Source organism: Misgurnus anguillicaudatus, chromosome 10 (assembly GCF_027580225.2).
Source record: "Misgurnus anguillicaudatus chromosome 10, ASM2758022v2, whole genome shotgun sequence".
Lineage (NCBI taxonomy): Eukaryota > Metazoa > Chordata > Actinopteri > Cypriniformes > Cobitidae > Misgurnus > Misgurnus anguillicaudatus.
This window is the reverse complement of record NC_073346.2, coordinates 26,277,104-26,298,585: the sequence shown is the minus strand read 5'-3', so window position 1 is coordinate 26,298,585 and position 21,482 is coordinate 26,277,104. Positions and strand designations below refer to the sequence as shown.

The window sequence follows — 21,482 nt, the reverse complement described above, 5'->3', positions numbered from 1 at the left end:
CCACAATGTCACGTGATATAAATTTCTCTCTAAACTCTCCAAGTAGCCTCCAGTAAAATTCACGTAAAAAAATTGTGTTGGGGCGCCAGACAGGACTTATATATATGCAAGCATTATAACATTACTTACTAGTACAAAAGCATGATGACCAAGTCAGCATCGGTCAGAAACCCCTCCTCCTTCTTTAGTTCATGCCAGCGATATAATTGATCCTCGTCTTTCTTTTTATTCTGTCACACTCCCCTTTTCTCTTTTTGGTCTCCTCCGACAAAACCTTGGGTTTCTTTTTCTTAGTTGCTGCTTTGGCCATGACAAAAACATCAGGGAAATAAATAGTTGCGCTCTCACGTCTGAATTTGAGGAAGTGGAGAAAGTGACACATGCCGTAAAGCAGATTTTTGTAGTTTTTTGCTCGGGTTACTACCCGAAACCCCAAGTTTAAAAGTACGACTAAAAGCGATACAGACCCCGTCAGGCTATGGTAGACATGTCATTCAACCTATTTTAAGCAGATGTACCATCACAAGAGTCTTGAAAATATATAATGAAGGTTGAAAAACTTCAAAGTGTCACTTTAAATCACGATTTGTTCGTAAAACATCCGTACGCACATCTCACGCACACATTTGTGTGTACACTTGCTTAATGAATGAGACCCAATGTCTACTCAACATTATTTGTCATGTTTGTATTTACTGTAGGTCCAAATGCACGTAGGAAATCCAAGCCCACTCCAAAGCCCCAGGACAAGAAGTCTAAAGCCAAGAAAGTGGCTCCACTCAAGATTAAGCTGGGCAACTTCAAAAGAAAACGTTCCTCTGTAAGAAACCATCCCCTCTATATTTTTAAAGGAACATATCTGTTCCTTATGTAATTATGTAAATAACCAACATCACAAAATGTGTTGCATCCCTCCTCGTCTCAGAGTGGTGAGGATGATGATGGTGAGAGTGACTTTGACAGTTTCTCTGTCAGTGATGGTTCCAACAGTCGGAGCAGCCGCTCCAAGAGTAAGAAATCCAAAAGCTCAAAGAAAAAGAAGAGAGATGAGTTACTAAGAGTAAACATTCAGATTAAAGAAATGCTCAGGGTTACATAAAAGATATGCTCTGTTGACATTGATATGGTAACAGTAGTATGCGCTTTATTTGTATTGTTTTAAAATGTATTGGTGTGCAAGCTGGACACACAGACTTCCATTGCATTCTTAATGTGTTAGCTCAAGGCTGGTGTAATAAAATCATATAACAAGCTCATCTGTGCATGTTTGTCATCCAACTATAATCAAACTATAGAATAATAGAAAGCCAGTATGCCTCAAAAATATGTCTGCAATTTATAACCAAAAAATCATGAGAGTGCCACTTTAAATTGATGATTTTAGATAACTTTGTCAAATACTTACATTGTTTTATTTAATAATTCATGGAAGTACAATTTTGCTTTAAAGGGATAGTTCACCCAAAAATGAAAATAGTGCTCACACTCATGTCGTTCGTAAGACCTTCGTTCATCTTCGGAACACAGATTAAGAGGTTTTATATTTAATCCGGAAGCTTTCTGACCCTCCATTGAAAATCTATGTACGGTTTACTGTCCGTGTCCAGAAAGGTAATAAAAACATCATCAATGTAGTCCATGTGACATCAGTGGGTCAGTTAAAATGCGTTGAAGCATCGAAAAATTATTTTTGGACCAAAATGACAAAAATTACGACTTTATTCAGCATTGTCTTCTCTTCTGGGTCTGTTGTGAATCGCGTGCACGTGACTGCAGTGACGCGGCTGACGTGTTATCTGGTGCGCCCCAGCTTTTTTGTTTTTTTGTGAGCCCAAGCTTCGTTTACAGTCTGTGGGAGACGCACGCTGTAAGTTTGAAAAAAAAACTTTGCAAACACGTCTGAAGATAACACGTCTGCCGCGTCACTGCAGTCACGTGACTTTAGTCTCGTGGTTCACAACAGAACCAGAAGAGAAGAGAATGCTGAATAAAGGCGTAATTTTTTTATTTTTTGACCAAAATGTATTTTCGATGCTTCAACACATTCTAACTGACCCACTGATGTCACATGGACTACTTGGATGATGTTTTTATTACCTTTCTGGACATGGACAGTATACCCCACATAGATTTTGAATGGAGGGTCAAAAAGCTCTCGGACTAAATATAAAACATCTTAAACTGTGTTCTGAAGATGAACGGAGGTCTTACGGGTTTGGAACGACATGAGGGTGAGTCATTAATGACATTATTTTCATTTTTGGGTGAACTATCCCTTTAATGCACTCTGTAAATTATTATTCTTATTCCTCTCTCTTTCTCTCAGTAGATGAAGATGGCTATGAGACAGATCATCAGGACTACTGTGAGGTGTGTCAGCAGGGTGGTGAGATCATTCTGTGTGACACCTGTCCACGAGCCTATCACATGGTGTGTCTGGACCCTGACATGGAGAGAGCCCCTGAGGGCACATGGAGCTGCCCACACTGTGTATGTAGCCAATTATTTAAAAAAAATTATGTCCAGAATAAAAATAGGTCTTGTGCGCTCAATGAATAAAGCTCACATTGATATTTAATGACTGAGGTTTCTATTGTTAATGCATTATTTATGTCCCTCTTTCAGGAGAAGGAGGGCATTCAGTGGGAGGCTCGCGAGGAGAGCTCGGAAGGGGAGGAGGAGAATGCTGATGGCAGGAGGGACGAAGGAGAGGTAGAAGAGGAGGACGATCATCATATAGAGTTTTGTCGAATGTGTAAGGACGGAGGGGAGCTACTGTGCTGTGACACCTGCCCCTCATCCTACCATTTACACTGTCTCAACCCTCCCCTTCCAGAGATTCCCAATGGAGAATGGATCTGTCCTCGCTGTCTGGTGAGAGAGAGGAGCAATATCGTGTGGATGTGCACTTTTATTTAACTTACTTCAGAGCTCTGTATAACGCTCAGGGTTCCCACTGGTCCTTGAAAGTTTGTGAATCTGGGGGGAGGGGGGGGGTTCAAGGCCCTGGGAAGTTTTTGAAAATATACATACATAGATACAGGTCATAGAAAGTGTTTGAATTTATTTGATAGATATGGATAAAAAAATCCATATTATTCCCTGTGTAGTGTAGGATAATATCATAAAAATTCTAGACTTTTTAAGCACACGTGCTAAATTGTTCGCTTTAATTGCTTATATCTTTTGCATGCGAACAAAAATGCTTTTTTGCATAGTTGTGTTTGACACATGAAAACGTCTCTGGTTGCGTATGTAACTGTTGTTCCCTAAAAAGAGGGAACAAAACGCTGCGTCTCCTTTGCCATACTTCCTGCGTCCCTGTAACGCCGTCTTTAAGCCTCACCATTGGTTAAATTTGATATACACATTCAGACGCACTTACCCCTGAAGGCGTCCCCAAAGTGTCACCGCAGTGACGCAGTGTGGGTTCCCTCGAAAACCTTGCTCTCACTTGAAATGTGTCCCCACAATTAGTCCTTAAATTTTAGGGTTATGGGACCTGGAAAGTCCTTGAAAGGTCCTTAAATTTGAAGTTAACTAAGGTGTGTGAACCCTGAACGCTTTCATTATTGTCTTTTCAGAGTGCTCCATTAAAAGGCAAGGTACAGAAAGTTCTTACCTGGCGCTGGGGTGAAGCCCCTCCACCTATGCCTGTGCCCCGCCCTGTAGACCTCCCAGCCGATGCTCCGGATCCTCCACCTATGATTGGTCGAAAGGAGAGAGAGTTCTTTGTAAAGTGGTCCAACATGTCTTACTGGCATTGTTCCTGGGTCCAAGAACTGCAGGTAACTCAAATAAAAATGTGATTTATGTAATATCACAACCTAAGGGTAGCAGTTCACTTTCTTTTTTTGTCTTTAGTTGGAGCTGAACTGTCAGGTAATGTTCCGTAACTACCAGCGAAAGACAGATATGGAAGAGCCGCCCAATCTAGAGCTGGGTGCCGAGGGAGACGAAGATAAGAGCACGAAGAGGAAGAATAAAGATCCCGTCTATGCCCGCATGGAGGATCAGTATGGACGCTTTGGTGTGAAGCTGGAGTGGCTCCTCATCCACCGAATCCTAAACCACAGGTGAGAGCCGTCAGAGACTGAAGCCTCTATGCTCTGTAGAAACATCTGCTCAACTGTTGTGCTCTCTTTCAGCGTGGATAAGAAGAATAATGTTCACTACCTCATCAAATGGAGGGATTTGCAGTATGATCAGTCATCCTGGGAGTGTGATGACGCGGACATACCAGACTTTGATACCTACAAACAGCATTACTGGAACCATAGGTACTTGCACGGAGGAGTTTGCAGAACCTTGCGCACATGCACGCATGCGTGGGGATAATGCTGATTGAATGCATAGTTTACTCAGTGTTTTTTTTTCTTTGTAAGGGAACTTATGCTCGGAGATGAAGGCAGACCAGGTAAAAAGATGAAGAAGGTGAAAGTGAAGAAAGTGGAAAGACCTCCCGTTAATCCTGTGGTGGATGTAAGAAACGATGGAACATCTCTTGCATGCCTGATCAGCTTATATTTCTTAAAGTCTATAAACACAGCGTCATCTCAAGAAATATTGGTGTACACAAAACCACAGAAACAACTACACAAATTGATGTAGTATACATGCCAGACCAGTATGTGGCAAAACGCCACATTCGTCTGGACGAAATGCCAAAATGATACAAATTTTTTTACGTTTACAGCTAAATGAGCTTTGAGAATTTTAAATAATAAAAAATTTGATTTCATTCATTTTAATTTCAATCTTTGACATGACCTTAGTCAGTATTAAAGATAACAAGGTTATATTTTCACAGTATGGAACAGAGCTTTAAATTTTTGTCTCTTTTTTGTTAATGGTTATCTAATATTCCTCTCTCGCTCTGTTTATCAGCCCACCATCAAGTTTGACAGACAGCCGGAGTATTTGGACGCTACAGGTGGCACGCTTCACCCGTACCAGCTGGAAGGTCTGAACTGGTTGCGTTTCTCTTGGGCTCAGGGCACCGACACCATTTTGGCCGATGAGATGGGTCTTGGCAAGACTGTTCAGACTGCCGTCTTTCTCTATTCACTCTACAAAGAGGTTTTTGAGTTTGTTGTGACATGATGCATTTACTGAACATTTAATAAAATACAATATACATTTGGTAATCTTTTTTTTCCTAATGTTCCCTCAGGGTCACTCGAAGGGGCCATTCCTGGTGAGCGCCCCACTGTCCACCATCATCAACTGGGAGAGGGAGTTTGAGATGTGGGCACCAGACATGTATGTGGTCACCTACGTGGGTGATAAAGACAGCAGAGCCGTCATACGGGAAAATGAATTCTCCTTTGAAGACAACGCTATCCGTGGTGGAAAGAAAGCGTCCAAAATGAAAGTAAGAAACTTGATGTGACAGGAAACACGTGATGCACACACAATCTCTCAAAGCGCAGAACACATATTTTGAAATGACGAACCACACACATGACAAGCTACATACATGTTGTGATGAACTTCGCATTGTGAGCTTCAAAAAAAGAAGTCACCAGCCGCCACTGTGATCAGGGCCCCGCAAATTGCTAGCCTGACGTCCCGGGGATATTGTGCCTCCTTGTCGGACTACCAAAATGTGTATCTGTCCTGCCCGTCGGGCTATCTTGGGAAGAAAAAATATATTGTGATGCTTTTGCATTATAATGTAATGCTTTTTTCCATTTGCGATCGTACATGGAGTGCGCAGTAATGATTTGTCACTGATGCTCCGGATCTGTTGGGTACAAATTCCTCCAACGTCGTCTTGTCAGTCATTAATATCCTCATGTAGTAAAGGAAATCTCCCACAGCAAGCTTAAATGTCATATATACTCACAAAGCTATGTACAAAAGCACAGAGAGTCTGCATTTCTGACAACCCGCACCTGTTCTCTCTCTCTAATGTCTTTACTGGACAGATGCACCCAATACTGTGCCTGCCTAAACGGCTACCAAGAATTTTGAAATTTTGCGTGCCCTGATGATATATACCATTGCCTTATCTGTCTATCATCTCTACAGAAAGAGGCTGCTGTGAAGTTTCATGTACTGTTAACATCATACGAGCTGATTACGATCGATCAGGCCATCTTGGGTTCAATTGACTGGGCTTGTCTTGTGGTCGACGAGGCCCACAGACTAAAGAACAACCAATCAAAGGTAAGCTATGTGCCACAACAGAAATATATAATGCTGTAATGAACACATCACAAACAGGCACTTTTCACAAAACACATCTGATCACATAAACTAGCAAAATTATATAGGCCTTTCTTGTTATGGTCTTGTAGCTCAGGGAACACACTGATAAAACATTTAGAAATGCACTGTAAGTCGCTTTGGATAAAAGCCTTGTGTAAATATGCATAATGTAAATGAGATGCATTAGTCGACTCATCATTCATCAAGAGGAATTTCTCTTTATTGTTTTCCTTCAGTTCTTTCGTGTGTTGAATAACTACCCACTCCAGCACAAGTTGCTGTTGACCGGCACTCCTTTACAAAACAACCTGGAGGAGCTCTTCCATCTTCTCAACTTCCTCACGCCTGAGAGATTCAAGTAAGTGTGTGTAAATGTGTATGCTTTCTGGATTAAATGCATTCTCATGGGTCAGATCACGGTGTTCGGTGATGTTATGTGCCTGATATGTGTGCATTTCAATAACCTGGAAGGCTTTTTGGAGGAGTTTGCTGACATAGCTAAAGAGGACCAGATCAAGAAGCTGCACGACATGTTGGGTCCACACATGCTCAGAAGACTCAAAGCCGACGTCTTTAAACACATGCCCTCAAAGACCGAGCTCATCGTGAGAGTGGAGCTCAGCTCAATGCAGAAGTATGCAATGCAAAACTTTCTCTGCTGTTGTCATTTCATTTTCATGAAACTCATTTGTGCCACCTGCTGGGCAGTTATTTAATGTAGGTTGAATTGCATGGCCAGCAGCTGGATGACTCGATAATGCCCCTTTACTACTACATTTAAGTGTAATGAAGAAAATTTCTAAATTCAATATATATTGTTCTTCAACAGAAAGTATTACAAGTACATCCTCACACGCAACTTCGAAGCTTTGAACACCCGTGGTGGCGGAAACCAGGTTTCTCTGCTCAATGTGGTCATGGACCTGAAGAAGTGTTGTAACCACCCCTACCTCTTCCCCACTGCTGCTAATGTGAGATTCTACTCGCATATGCTCCTTATAGGGCTGTACCATTTTACATTGGCAATGGGGGGAAATATTAATGACACTAATTTATCTGGTTGGTTTTATTTCAGGAAGCACCTAAGATGCCTAATGGCATGTATGATGGCGGTGCCCTCACCAAGGCTTCTGGGAAATTGTTGCTTTTGTGCAAGATGCTGAGGAAACTAAAGGAGGGTGGACACAGAGTACTTATATTCTCACAGGTACAGACACATACCATAAGTCAGCGTGGGTTTACTCCGGGTACTCTGGTTTCCTCCCATAGGCCAAAAACATGCAGGTTAGATAAATTGTCCCTCCCCCAACATGTGTATGGATCAACCAGTTCTCGCTATGAATATAGCCATAGATGCTGGGGTAGCATTAAAAATAAACAAACAAATGAACACAAAAAAACTTGAGTGCAAACGAATGTACTTGTTCCCTCATGCTTGGATGTAGATGACAAAGATGTTGGACTTGCTGGAAGACTTTCTGGAAAACGAGGGATACAAGTATGAAAGGATAGATGGAGGAGTCACTGGTGGGATGAGACAGGAAGCCATTGATCGGTTTAATGGTGAGGCAAGATGCCACAGGTTTCCATTTGTCATTCAGATTATTTCCTGTTAAAGGAACAGATCATCCATAAATAAATGCTTGTGCCAATTTTGGGGTAAACTGTCCTTCACAATTACTTAGCAGCTGTTAAATCAATGTTGTTTAGTAATGTTTTCTTTTGGCATAATCCATTTTTTCTTTTTCCTGAAGCTCCTGGAGCTCCGCAGTTTGTTTTCCTGCTGTCCACCAGAGCAGGTGGTTTGGGCATCAATCTGGCAACCGCTGACACTGTCATCATCTATGACTCTGACTGGAACCCACACAATGATATCCAGGTAAAGACATCATTAAATACTTGATCCTACAGCTGTAAACGCCTGACAATATTAATACTAACAATCACTACATGCATGTGTCTCTCTAAAAGCAAACTTCAAGTCTTTGTATAACCCTGGAATTTTTTAAGGATCTGGTTTGCCTTTCTGTCCTTCTCAGGCATTTAGCAGGGCTCATCGTATTGGTCAGAATAAGAAGGTGATGATCTATCGATTTGTCACTAAAGCATCTGTGGAGGAGAGAATTACGCAGGTAAGATTAGATTTTTATTTATTCATATAAAGAATTGAAGGTATTTTTGTGCATTTCAGTATTCTCATAAGTCTATATATATATATGGGTGATTCTCACGAAAACTTGGTTTTAAACATGTCAAGCATGAAAATGTAAAATTGCTTACAGTTACTTTTTTTCCCACCAGACATTGAAAAACAAAGTCTGGAGTAAATGGGAACATTAATTTAAAAACTTTTACTTATCATTTAACACTTTTTGTAACATAATTTAAAAAATGAGTCCTAAAAAATCTCATTACCGCAACAGTCAGAAAACATCAACACTGACATATTTTCAAAATGACATGACAAACCTGAAAGAACATAATTGGAGATTCTGCACATGCATTTAAAATCAAAGTATTATGCTTCTATTAATTAAATTAACATTTAATAATCATCTGTTGCGGTAATGATAATCAAAATGTCGTGTAAGCATTCTGACAAGACAATATTTCAAATTAACTGTAAAAAAATGATCTTATCTGGTAGCCATCTTGAAGTAACTGGTCCATGTGCTTGGTCACTCAAAATCGAACTTTATTAAAATTCTGTATGTGTGCTTAAACTGTTCTCAAAAAGTGTTGCGGAGGATGAGAACATCAGGCATGGACACATCATTTTCCTAATTGTTCTTCATTATTATTATTATACATGAATATTCAGTAAATATTTTTTCTGTCATCTAAAGTAGTCTAGCAAAACATCCATTTATTTTTTTTCTTAATATATTTGTGTTAATTTGATTAAATTACAACATAACGCATGTTCAAACAAGCCGGACACATTGCGGTAATGAGAATTTCAGCAGAAAATGAGATAAAATTTACAATTATAAATTCTTATGTTGAAATCACACATTGTGCAAGGTAGAACACAGTATTGTGTTAATTCTGATGCTTTTTAATGTTACTATATTACACATTTTAAAGCTCATCATAAAATCATTAGTGCCGTGGTGTTTCAATGGTTTCGTGAGAATCACCCATATATGTATATGTATGTATGTGTTATATAGGCATCAACACTGTGTCCTATCATTCCCAGGTGGCAAAGAAAAAGATGATGTTGACCCACCTCGTGGTACGACCCGGCCTGGGGTCGGCCAAGGCTGGATCCATGTCCAAACAGGAATTGGATGACATCTTGAAATTTGGCACCGAGGCGCTTTTCAAAGATGAGCTTGGAGAAGGTTAAAGATTATTTCTTTATGAATAGTACGAGTTTAAAGAACAGGATTATATAAAGAGTATTAGCACAACCATGACCTTTGAACAATGCAGTCTACTTTGCAGCTCCTAGTAAATTAAAAATGTTCAGCAGAGTTTAACAAAAAGCATGGCCAGTGTGTTTTGATTTTCTGACATTTAATTTTCCATTATGAGTTAAACATTTACACGCCATGGACTTAATGCATTAAAGCGCAAGTGATTGCTCTTTTCCATTTAAATCCCAACCAGCCACAACCACAAGCCCACAACAGGATATGTTATCAGTTGCTTGGTTTCTGCTTTTGCTGTTTTTTTAAGCATTCATACCCACGTGAAATCTTATTGGTTTAAAGCTTAAAACTACAGTTTATAGATTAGATATCTTTAGATTGGCCGCTATTGTGCTATATAATTGTTATTATTAATATTATATTTGCCGATTCTCTCCTCCAGGAGAAAATAAAGAAGAGGACAGCAGTGTGATCCACTATGATGACAAAGCTATCGATCGACTGTTGGACCGGAACCAAGATGCAACGGACGACACCGAGCTTCAGAGCATGAATGAATATCTCAGCTCCTTTAAAGTGGCCCAGTATGTGGTGAAAGATGACGATGAGGAGGTAAGCCAGGGACTTTGTTTGTGTGTCACGTCACCTATCCTAATCTGTGGATTTCACAACACATGTGGTGCCTTTCTCAGGAGGAGGATGTGGACAGAGAAATCATCAAACAGGAGGAGAGCGTCGATCCTGATTACTGGGAGAAACTCCTGCGGCATCATTATGAACAGCAGCAGGAAGATCTTGCCCGGCACCTGGGCAAAGGCAAACGTCCTCGCAAACCTGTCAACTACAACGACTGCTCACAGGAGGACAGAGGTAGTAGACGGGGTACAGACGCTTTTAACGCTTTCCTTTTTGTGTGTGTAAACAACTTGTGTGTAGAATGCCGACAATTCACATTGAAGATGTCTGCATGAATTCAGTTGTGTTTTGTTCCCCTGACTTAAATATTTTGATTTGCAAGAGGATGGAACTTCTCAAAAGTTTTTGTGTCTCTTAGATTGGCAGGATGATCAGTCTGATAACCAGTCAGATTACTCTGTGGCTTCAGAAGAAGGTGATGAGGACTTTGATGAACGATCTGAAGCTAACTCACGAAGGCCGAATCGCAAAGGCTTGAGAAATGACAAAGACAAACCACTGCCGCCCCTACTGGCCAGAGTGGGAGGCAACATTGAGGTTCAACTCAAATTATCTCCTAGCTTTTTCATCCTTTATTTACAGTATAAAGCAATAGCCTTAAAACATCTTTATATCCATTAGGTGTTGGGTTTCAATGCCCGTCAGAGAAAGGCCTTCTTGAATGCAGTGATGCGTTATGGGATGCCTCCGCAGGATGCCTTCACCACCCAGTGGCTTGTTAGAGACCTGCGAGGCAAATCAGAGAAAGAGTTTAAGTGAGTCTGATTTTTCTTAAAGCGTGCGTGTGTTAAAATTATATTCGGATTGCATACATTTGTATAATGCATTGTAGGTTTGTGCCGATAGTATCGTGTATAGACGATCGTCAGACATATCGCTAATAGCGGGCTTTCTTGACGATAATTGGTGATTGTTATAATTATAATTATCACATATATTTCATATTAACATGCTCATTGCGTGCTTTTCCTTGCATGAGACGGTTTGTGGGCTTCACTTTGCGCGAGAGAGCTTATAATGCGCACGGATTCCTTCTCGCACACACATGGACTCAATTCGCGTGTCTTGGACTCTTGCTCGGACCTGAATGCGCGTGGCATGGACTTCTTCTAGCCCCTGAACTTGTAATATGCGTGGCTCTGACATTACCTTGCACTAGAGAGGTTGTTAGGCGCACAGAGGGTTAAACACAGCTGTTTTTTTGTTCCCACTCCCTTAGACCCAGGAAATTTTAGAGCGCCTGGACTTTGAATTATGCGGATGGATTTATGGCATCGGTTTTAAGAAGGTTGCGGTCATGACGGTGTTGCCCTTTCTTCTTTTTTGTCCACCAATCAAGTGACTTGTCATAAATAAGTAAAAATTAACAAATAAATAAATAAATTCGTAAACTACTGCCCCGCCCCCCAATACTATTGTGTATCGGCAATCTCATAAGCTGGCGATAGGACGATCTCAAAATGGTGCATATCGCCCAACACTAATGCATTGATGTCTTTGACTTAAGTGTTTTTTCTCTTATTCTCAGGGCATATGTGTCTCTGTTTATGCGTCACCTATGTGAGCCGGGTGCTGATGGGGCAGAAACCTTCGCTGATGGCGTTCCACGGGAAGGCCTGTCACGACAACACGTTCTTACACGCATAGGTGTGATGTCACTGATCCGCAAGAAGGTAAGTGAAGTTGAGACCGCATATATAGCTGCATATATGAGGTGTTTCTGGCTGTTCTGAGCTGTGATTGGCCGTTTTGAACTCTCACAGGTGCAAGAGTTTGAGCATGTCAATGGTCAGTGGTCAATGCCCTGGATGAAAGAACTGGAGGAAAGCAAGAGAGCGGCGGCCATCGCGGCAGGAGAGGATCCAAAAACGCCCTCTAGTGGAACACCTGCTGATACCCAGCCCAACACACCAGCAGCAGGTACATAATGCTACACAACCTGCACATTAAATTCAAGACTTCATCTTTATTAATAATAATGGACATATTTTTTTTTTAAAGTTTGTTACCTGAAATTCGAACCCATGACCTTTCTGCTGCTAACGTAATGTGCCCTTATTTACGAATGATTTATCCAAACAGAAGATCTTTCCAAAATTGACGACGCATTCAAAGAGCTAGAGGAGAAGACGGATGGAGATGGAGAGAAGGAAATAAAAGGCTTGAGGCAGGATGATGAGGTACATTACTAGTTATTTACAGGATTACTTTTTCGTGTCATCTGTTAATGTGCTTTCCTTTGGCTTTCTTGTCTTGTCTCACTCTTTCTCTCTCTCGGTTTTATCATCTCTCACAGATCATTGAGATTCCTGATGAAGGTGAGAAATCCCCCAGTCCACCAAAGAAAGAGGAGAGAAAGGAGGACACATCACCCTTACGGCAGAAGGATGGAGGAAGCAAAGAGGCCGAAAATGAGAAAGATGGAGCGAAAGCGGAGAAGTCAAGGGAGAATACCTCCTCTTCAGATGTCAAAGCTGAAAGTTTAGATGCTGCAAGCAGTGCAGACACATCCAAAACCAAAGGTGATATTTTCAATATGTTTGTTGAACCAATAATGTTACAGCTTTGTTTACTGGTTTAAATAACCCACCTCCTTTATTTCAGAAGAAACTTCTGATGAGAAAATGGACACAAGCTCACCCGGAGAACAGAAGAAAGGTACAAACACACCCACATCTTGTTTTGGATCTTTATTTGGATCTTTTTCTTAATGTCACTTTTTGTCTTTCACCAGAGCTGAAAGACGAGAGGGATGGATTAAAATCCGAAGAGTCTGGTAAACTGCAAAATGGAGAGAACGCCAAAGAGACAAGCGGAGGAGGGGATGTAGTGAGTGAAGAGAAGAAGAAAGCAGTGAAGCAGAGGTTCATGTTTAACATCGCTGACGGAGGTTTCACAGGTAGACTGGGAATTTGCTGTGTGTCTGTACGTGTATTCGTTTGTGGATTTGAATGAATGAATTCTCTGTCTTTCTAGAGCTTCACTCACTCTGGCAGAATGAAGAGAGAGCCGCCACGGTCACCAAGAAAACTTATGAGATCTGGCATCGTCGCCATGACTACTGGCTGCTGGCTGGTATCATACAGTATCCTGAACAGTTACAGTTATTATGCCGGTCATTACAGGATGATCGGGATTTTGATGTGTTTGATGTCATCATCTGTAAAATTAAAGTCTCAGTCAAACCTGGGATGCTTTTAAAAATCATTTAGGTTTCAATTTATGGTTGACACCAGTGTACAAAATGTAAATTGATATATGTGACCCTAGACCACAAATATATTCCTAAGGGTTGCAATTGAAATAAGCTTTCCATTGATGTATGGTTTGTTAGGATAGGACAATATTTGGCCAAGATACAATTATTTGATAATCTGGAATCTGAGGGGGCAAAAACATTTGAATATTGAGAAAATCACCTTAAAAGGGGACATATCATGAAAATCAGACTTTTTTCATGTTTAAGTGCTGTAATTGGATCCCCAGTGCTTCTATCAACCTAGAAAATGTGAAAAAGATCAACCCAGTAACTTAGTTTTGGTAAACCATTCTCTGCAAGCATGTGAAAAAATAGCTTATTGAAATTTGTATCCCCTTGTGATGTCAGAAGGGGATAATACCACCCCTTAATCTCCACTATCCAACCATGGCACTGCTATTTAGTGCAGAGATCTGCTCATTTGCATTTTAAAGGACACACCCACAAATGGTCCATTTTTTTTCTCAAACCTACAAAGTGGCAATGTAAACATGCTATAATAAATGATATGGTATTTTGAGCTAAAATTTCACATATGTACTCTGGGGACACTAAAGACTTTATTTTACATCTTAAAAAAAGTCTTGTGAAATGTCCCCTTTAAAGGTGCAGTGTAACCAAGCAGCATCCACAGCTGACCCCTCGCTTTTGAAACGCATAGAGAAGCTACGGTAGATGCCTCAGGACAAACATGTCTACATCAGAGGCAACTTATTAAACAAAGTTTGTCGGTTAAGGGCTTCTGTAGAAACATGGTGACACAAAATGGTGGCTTCCATGTAAGGGGACCCGCAGTGTATGTAGATAAAAACGTATTATGCTAATGTAATTAAAACATAATTGTTCATTATTTGAGGTCTTTATACACCCCTGATAATATAGTTATGTATATTATATTGCATTTCTGTCAAGAGATTCTTCTAAAAGTTACACACTGCACCTTTAATGTTGTCCAAATGAAGTCCTTAGCAACCCTGATGATAAATACATGATTGATATATTCACGGTAGGACATTTGCAAAATATCTTAATGAAACTTTCATTTAAAAAATTATTTTTGGCATAAAATCAATACTTTTGACCCATACAATGTTTTGTTGGCGATTGCTGCAAGTAAACCTGTGCGACTTATGACTGGTTTTGTGGTCCAGGGTCACTCATATAAAAATGTAAATGTTTGCTGTGTATGAACATTAGAAGCTGTTTGTATGTCCTTCACCTGTTTACCACCAGTCACGGCTATGCCCGCTGGCAAGATGTACAAAACGACCCGAGATTTGCCATCCTCAATGAACCCTTCAAAGGAGAGATGAGCCGAGGAAACTTCCTTGAGATTAAAAACAAGTTCCTTGCGCGAAGGTTTAAGGTTAGAGACAAAGAAAACATTGTTAATGTTCACAATATTGCCAAAACGTATGTACATAATACTTATTTTCTGTATGATCTTCTTTGCTACAAGAAGGTGAAGTTAATAGGGGACATGAACATAAAATGTAAAAAATTGGAAAATCAAATTTAAATAAAATGGGGAAGATTGTTTATACTAAATATGGTAAAGTCAAAATATACTATGTCTCTGTGCAGTTGTTGGAACAGGCTCTGGTGATCGAGGAGCAGCTCAGACGGGCCGCATATCTTAACATGACAGAAGACCCATCTCACCCCTCAATGGCGCTCAACACACGCTTCAGTGAGGTGGAGTGTCTGGCCGAGTCACATCAACATCTCAGCAAAGAGTCAATGTCAGGAAACAAACCCGCTAATGCAGTACTGCACAAAGGTACACAAACCTCCGAGCTCAAAATTATTAACACACAACTCTGCATGAACTCATTCACAGTGTAATAGCATTATAGAGAACCACAGCGCTGTACATTTGGTATTAGGGCTGCACGATAAGTCGCATGCGATAGTCTTGCGCATCTCGTCAGTACTGACGAGATGCGCATGCCAATCACATGCAATTTATCATTCAGCCCTATTTGCTTTGATATGAGAACTACTGTGCTAAAGTGCACAAAATAAGTAACTTGATATACAGTACTGTGCAAAAGTCTTAGGCCACCATGCCACAATTAGATGTGTGGTTTTTGCAATGTTTAGTGATAATATATAATTAGTTCTTAGTCTCTTTAATAGAATACATCAAGAAAATACAGGAAATGTGTATATAGTATTAAAAAATGTATAAAAATGTAAACTGATGTGTCAAGTTTTTAGGGTAAACTCCCCTTCCACTTGAGCAATAGCAGGAAATTGCAGGATCTCTTAAACCTAAATAAAACTATATATATTTTTTAAACGTTATAACAGCCCAGAGGCGAATATTAACACATCTTGGCCAAAATAGCACACGCTTTCACACTTCACTTGATATCGCTGTAGTTTTGTGCATGACATGCGGCCCAACAGTACAGCCTGTATCTGTAGTAGTTATCTACAGATGCTAAAAATAAGTATTTAAATCTTTAAAATCCGTATGTGTGAACAACACTGACGTGTTAAAATGTTTCTGCTTTGGTTACCAATCATCAGTTCTGAAACAACTGGAGGAGCTGCTCAGCGACATGAAGGCTGACGTCACACGCCTCCCGGCAACCATCGCTCGGATACCGCCTGTCGCCGTGAGGCTGCAGATGTCAGAGAGAAGCATCCTTAGCCGGCTGGCCAGCCGAGGACCGGAGGTCACGCAAACGCAGGCGCCACGCTGATGACCTCTAGAGTAAATTTTCATCCCTACCTCCCATAAGCTCAGTCACGACGAGGAATCACACCTTCATGTACACATAGAGACACGCACCTGGGTCAGGTGATCAGATGTTTTGTGTATATATGAAATAACAAAAAATTGGAATGGAGTGATCCTTAGCTAGCACACTGTGCTTCCCTCACATTTCCTGTGAAGCCCCAGTAAATGTAGAGCCATTCCATGTTTTCCATTAGGAATTTTTTGAGCGCACAGCTGCTGAGCTGAGAAGTGTGTGTGTGTGTGAAGCAATCCAATAAATCCATTTCAGGTTTTTAGGTCACTTCTACACTTAGTCCATATGGGGCAAGGTTGAAAACCTGGTGTGGAGTTCTGCAATGAGATGGATTGAAGTAAGAGCTTTAAAAGATCTTTGCATTGAAAACACTTTCCTCCTCAGGTGTGCATTCTGTTGTAATTCACACGTTTTTCACAATTCTGCCCCGAACACAAATATAAAGTGTTTGAGCTCTAAAAAGCTCATGTGGCTTTTATTTTGTCTGTACTGTAAGTACATTCAGTTCCCGGCAGCAGCTGAAAAAAATAAAGGTTTTAAGCAGAAGTCAACACGCACCTCTTATATTAAGGCCATCAAATGACCTTTAATTCTTGTAGATTAAAAAAAACATGATTTTACAATCATGAGAACTGCTGTGTTATTAAGAGACATTCTGTTACACGTTTACCATTGTTTGTGCTTGTAAAACCAACTTAATTTTCAGTCCTGGTTGGCACCTGACTACAGGTTCCAGTTTCTTTTTTTAATTTAATGTCTAATTTTACACTTTCCAGAGTTTTGAATATCTCACTTTGTAATTATCGTTGTTACCCTGTTATTGTTATGTCTTTTGTTAATGTTTTTCAGACCTGCTGCAATAAAAAGGTAACAAAGTGTGATGTGGAGTTTCTCGCTTTATTTAGTCCTAGATATAAAGTTAGTTCCTTGGGGATAAAAGCTTGACTAAATTCAATTTTGATTTTTTTTCAACCCTAATCAACCACACCAGAACAGTTTAACACGGTCTTGAGGATTACAGTTAACGTCTTATGTAAATGTGCTTAAATATGGTTGAGCTAAACTTTTTAGGGCAGTGGCTGAATCTTTGTTCATCTGCAGGTGATGCTCTATTATAGTTCCAATCCAAAAGAAAACACTAAAAAGAAAATGAGTTAATAACAACAGACAGGATGGGGAAAATTATGACAATTAAGAAAATGGGTGGGTGGAGACAGATAACTTATCAGACAAATACCCCGAGGAACTCTAAGTGGATTTTGTCAGCTCCTCACTGTTCCATGTAGATCAAGTGCATTGGGACCACGTATTGATCAAAAAGTAAAGATTGAATGTATTCGGGTGAAAGTGTCACTAAATGTAGTTCGATTTAAAGGAACAGTATGTAGGATTGTGGCCAAAACTGGTACTGCAATCACAAAACTTGTGGCTAAAACTGGTACTGCAATCACACAACTGGTGGCCAATACACGACAACATAAACATCAGTTGAGGGCTGCAACTCCACTTTTTAAATGACAATATCCTGGCCGGACCACTGTTGTCAGTGATATAAGTATTTGAAATGAAAATAATTTCTAGTGACATATCAGGGCCATTTTATGATTAATTGATATAAATTTCTTACATGCTGTTTCTTTAATAGACAAATTTCCATGTTTTGCTATATTTGTACATAAATTCACTGCATGTTCAAGCAGACATAGCATGCCATGCCATGCAGGAGATGACGTCTAACTTGTGCCTGTGTGCTTGTAAAGGACATTTATGTGCATGTGTGCTGCTTATGCTAATGTGGCATTACGTGATGGTCTATACAAAAGCACCGGTGCATGCAAAGTGTTCTACACACCTTCCTGTATGTCACAGTTTTCTTCCGTTCATGTCTGTTTGTTTATTGCTTCAATCATTGGTTTGTACCCATACAAAATATACTGTGGTGTACCATGATGACTGAACAGGTAAAACCACCATATTAAATGATGACCAGCTGCTATCCCACATACAAATACTGTATTTACTGTAGTAAATTTCCTATGTGCTACACTTTAAATTCTGCTGGGTTATTTTTAACCCAATGCTGGGTAAATATTGGACCAAACCCATGTTGGGTTAGAAATAAACCTATACTGGGTTGTTGTTAACTCAACCATGTGTTGAAACAACCCAGCGTTGCGTTGAAAAAATTCAGTATAGGTTTATTTTTTAACCCAACATGTGTTCTGTCCAATATTTACCCAGCATTGGGTTAAAATAATTTAGATATAATAGTTTATCTATAATATGTCAATTTGGAGTGTATAATGTTTTTATCCTTACTACAGTAAATATTAAGGTAACCTTTTTTTATATATATATATGTAAGGAATAATTGACGACGGGCCATTGAATTATAAGAAAATAATGCACACCAAGGTGGTAATGCGGCACGAAGCAAAGCGCAGTGCCTTTACACCGTAGGTGTGCATTATTTTCAAATAATTCAAAGGACCGGAGTCAATTATTCTGCTTATACCACGGTTACCACAAACATTGCTCTGGTGCCTATTTTTAAGACATTTGACAAGTTAGGTATGCGGTTTACAGAAAAATAATCAACACCCATAGAACATTTCTCAGCCAACCAGAATGCAGCATTCAACAGACCCGTGGTATAAATTAAGGTAACCTATGACTAAATATATTTAGTATAAATGCTGGATTGGTTCAAACCAAGATAGGGTAAAATGTGGATAAATCAAACCACTTGTTTAAATGAACATGCACTCTAAAAAATGCTCAGTTGTTTCAACCCATAGTTGGGTCAAATATAGATAAACTTAACTGTTGCTATGCTGGGTTGTTTTTACCCAACTATGGGTTGAAACAACCCAGCATTTGAGTTGAAATTAACCCAACTGTTGGGTTTGTCCACATTTGACCCAACTATGGGTTATAATGTTATAATTTTTTCATCCTTATGTTCTAAATCTGTATGATTTTTTTTACTTTTTGATGAACACAAAAGAAGATATTTTGAAGCACACAGCTGATTGTAACCATTGACTTTCATAGTAGGAAAAAAACTGAAGTATTTTGATAAATGATGGTAAGCACACAGTTGACGGTACCCATTGAATTCCATTGTATTTGTTTTTCCTAATATGGAAGTCAATGGTTACAATCAGCTGTCTGCTTACCATCATTTATCAAAATATCTTTTGTGTTCATCAAAAAGAAAAAAAATCCTACAGGTTTAGAACAACACGAGGATGAGAAAATGACTACATTTTCATTTTTGGGTAAACGCTTTTAAACCAGTGTTGGCCGGTGACGACTTTTTTCGAGGACGCTCGATGCGAAGTTCGTCACAACATGTATGTAGCCCGTCATGTGTGTGGTTCGTAATTTCAAAATATGTGTTCTGCGTGTCAAGTGAATCTGTGTGCATCATGTGTCTTGTCATAATTAGTGCATAGGGTATAGTTTATATTACAGTGTTGTAAAGTGGTTCTCAAACTTTTCTGCCGTGCGGCCCCCCTGGTGTATGGTGCATCCCTTCATGGCCCCCCCCAAAGAAGATTTATGACATAAAACATACCAAAACTTAAATGTATATATTAGTAGGAAAACTATTTTGGAATTATTGTGATAAATGACTAAGAAAATATTGATGTAACCAAACAGTTGACGGTACCTCTTAAATTCTATCATACTTTTTCCTAATATCATAATTTCTCAAAATATCTTCTTTTGTGTTCATCAGAAAAATAAATTCATACAGGTTTAAAACAACATGAGGATGAGTAAATGCTGACAGAATTTTCATTTTAAAGTGAACTATCCCTTTAACTTAGCACCCCCTACATTATTAATATGCTCGCTTGTGAAGTTTTTTCATAGCCTCTGTATTTTGCTACTTATATTGTCTGTCGATTTTTCTGTGTTTTCCCCTGCTTCTTGTAAAACTGCTTTGAAACAATTATCAATTATGAAAAGCGCTATATAAATAAATTGAATCTAAAAAAAAATGAATTGAAGACAAATTCAAGAAATCTTCATTGGATCCTTTCGAATAGATTCAAACAGTTTCAAGCTCTCCTCACTCATTTACATTGGCTTCCTTCCTTCCTTTGATGCCAGAATCAGATCTTCAAAGTCAAAATCCAACCACACTGTCCAAGCAGTGTAATTAACTGTTATCTACAGTAACTCACTCCTCCCCCTGACACAGACTATACAGTTACTTATAGATACTGTATAAAAAATGTCTCTCCATTCTTTCCAATGTCACCAGTTACCTTTTTTTGCAGAATTAAAAATAACTTTTCTATGGTCAAACACCTGGACAAATGTGTACTTTTGGTCGGAATCCTAACTTGTCTCCAAGTACATGTTATTTTCTCATTACTTGAAGATTTTAGTTTTGCCTGTTGCATTTTGTGTATATGGTTACTAAAACTGTACATGTTTTGCTTAACCACCTGTCTGTTGATAGTGTTCAAAAGATATTTGGTGCTGATCGGTTTTCTTTCGGTACCACACACACACACACACACACACACACACACACACACACACACACACACACACACACACACCTGCAGCACTGTGTGTGTGCATCTGCAAATGTGGTTTTAAGTTTGCCATATAAAGAATCACTCAGAAGCTTTAGAAAAACATTTTGTTTTGTGGATCCTGGAATTTGCCTTTATTCAAATTGTATATGTATTAAGTAAAGGCTACTGGTATAACATTTGCAAGGCAAACAATGACACCAGACATGGTGATAGCATTTTATAATGTGTGTTCAGCCCATTTGTAAGCACAAATACCCTTATCAATAACGTACAGACAGTACAACAGGCAGTAGCCTAGTGTTTGTTGGTGTGCATCTACTTACAGTCTATGAAATTTCTGTGGAGAACTAAATCATAAACAAATTAAATATAGGCTACTTATAGCAAACTACTTTTATACAAATTCTAGATTGAAAATGAAAGTCTATGGCTTACAGTAAAATACTGTAGGTGTGTGTGTGTCTCAGTGTGGAAGGTTGGTGAATAAGGAAATGCAAAGTAAAGTTAAAGGGGACATATCATGAAAATCTTTTTTCATGTTTAAGTGCTATAACTGGGTCCCCAGTGCTTCTATCAACCTAAAAAATGTGAAAAAGATCAACCCAGTAACTTAGTT

The 21,482-nt window shown here is 39.4% G+C and overlaps 1 protein-coding gene across 3 annotated transcripts in view; it reads left to right on the top strand.

Annotated features, from left to right (window-relative positions):
* Positions 1-17,185, top strand: part of chd4b (chromodomain helicase DNA binding protein 4b) — a 53,848-nt gene extending 36,663 nt beyond the window's left edge. The window contains exons 7-39 of one of the 3 annotated variants that reach the window (XM_073872255.1): positions 702-820; positions 926-1,046; positions 2,327-2,490; positions 2,626-2,874; positions 3,585-3,788; positions 3,865-4,076; positions 4,149-4,280; positions 4,386-4,482; positions 4,888-5,079; positions 5,174-5,374; positions 6,034-6,171; positions 6,450-6,571; positions 6,674-6,847; positions 7,043-7,184; positions 7,289-7,420; positions 7,659-7,776; positions 7,968-8,092; positions 8,253-8,345; positions 9,416-9,560; positions 10,033-10,202; positions 10,283-10,460; positions 10,645-10,823; positions 10,908-11,041; positions 11,815-11,959; positions 12,050-12,206; positions 12,369-12,466; positions 12,583-12,808; positions 12,891-12,944; positions 13,021-13,185; positions 13,263-13,371; positions 14,779-14,911; positions 15,130-15,325; positions 16,081-17,185. In XM_073872255.1, the coding sequence (XP_073728356.1) occupies positions 702-820; positions 926-1,046; positions 2,327-2,490; positions 2,626-2,874; positions 3,585-3,788; positions 3,865-4,076; positions 4,149-4,280; positions 4,386-4,482; positions 4,888-5,079; positions 5,174-5,374; positions 6,034-6,171; positions 6,450-6,571; positions 6,674-6,847; positions 7,043-7,184; positions 7,289-7,420; positions 7,659-7,776; positions 7,968-8,092; positions 8,253-8,345; positions 9,416-9,560; positions 10,033-10,202; positions 10,283-10,460; positions 10,645-10,823; positions 10,908-11,041; positions 11,815-11,959; positions 12,050-12,206; positions 12,369-12,466; positions 12,583-12,808; positions 12,891-12,944; positions 13,021-13,185; positions 13,263-13,371; positions 14,779-14,911; positions 15,130-15,325; positions 16,081-16,256 (5,000 nt within the window). In that variant the 3' untranslated portion in view covers positions 16,257-17,185. Of the gene's footprint in view, positions 1-701; positions 821-925; positions 1,047-2,326; positions 2,491-2,625; positions 2,875-3,584; positions 3,789-3,864; positions 4,077-4,148; positions 4,281-4,385; positions 4,483-4,887; positions 5,080-5,173; positions 5,375-6,033; positions 6,172-6,449; positions 6,572-6,673; positions 6,848-7,042; positions 7,185-7,288; positions 7,421-7,658; positions 7,777-7,967; positions 8,093-8,252; positions 8,346-9,415; positions 9,561-10,032; positions 10,203-10,282; positions 10,473-10,644; positions 10,824-10,907; positions 11,042-11,814; positions 11,960-12,049; positions 12,207-12,368; positions 12,467-12,582; positions 12,809-12,890; positions 12,945-13,020; positions 13,186-13,262; positions 13,372-14,778; positions 14,912-15,129; positions 15,326-16,080 lie in introns of all 3 variants that reach the window. The other 2 variants (XM_073872254.1, XM_073872253.1) reach the window with 2 other exon arrangements.
* The last annotated feature ends 4,297 nt before the right edge of the window (positions 17,186-21,482 follow it).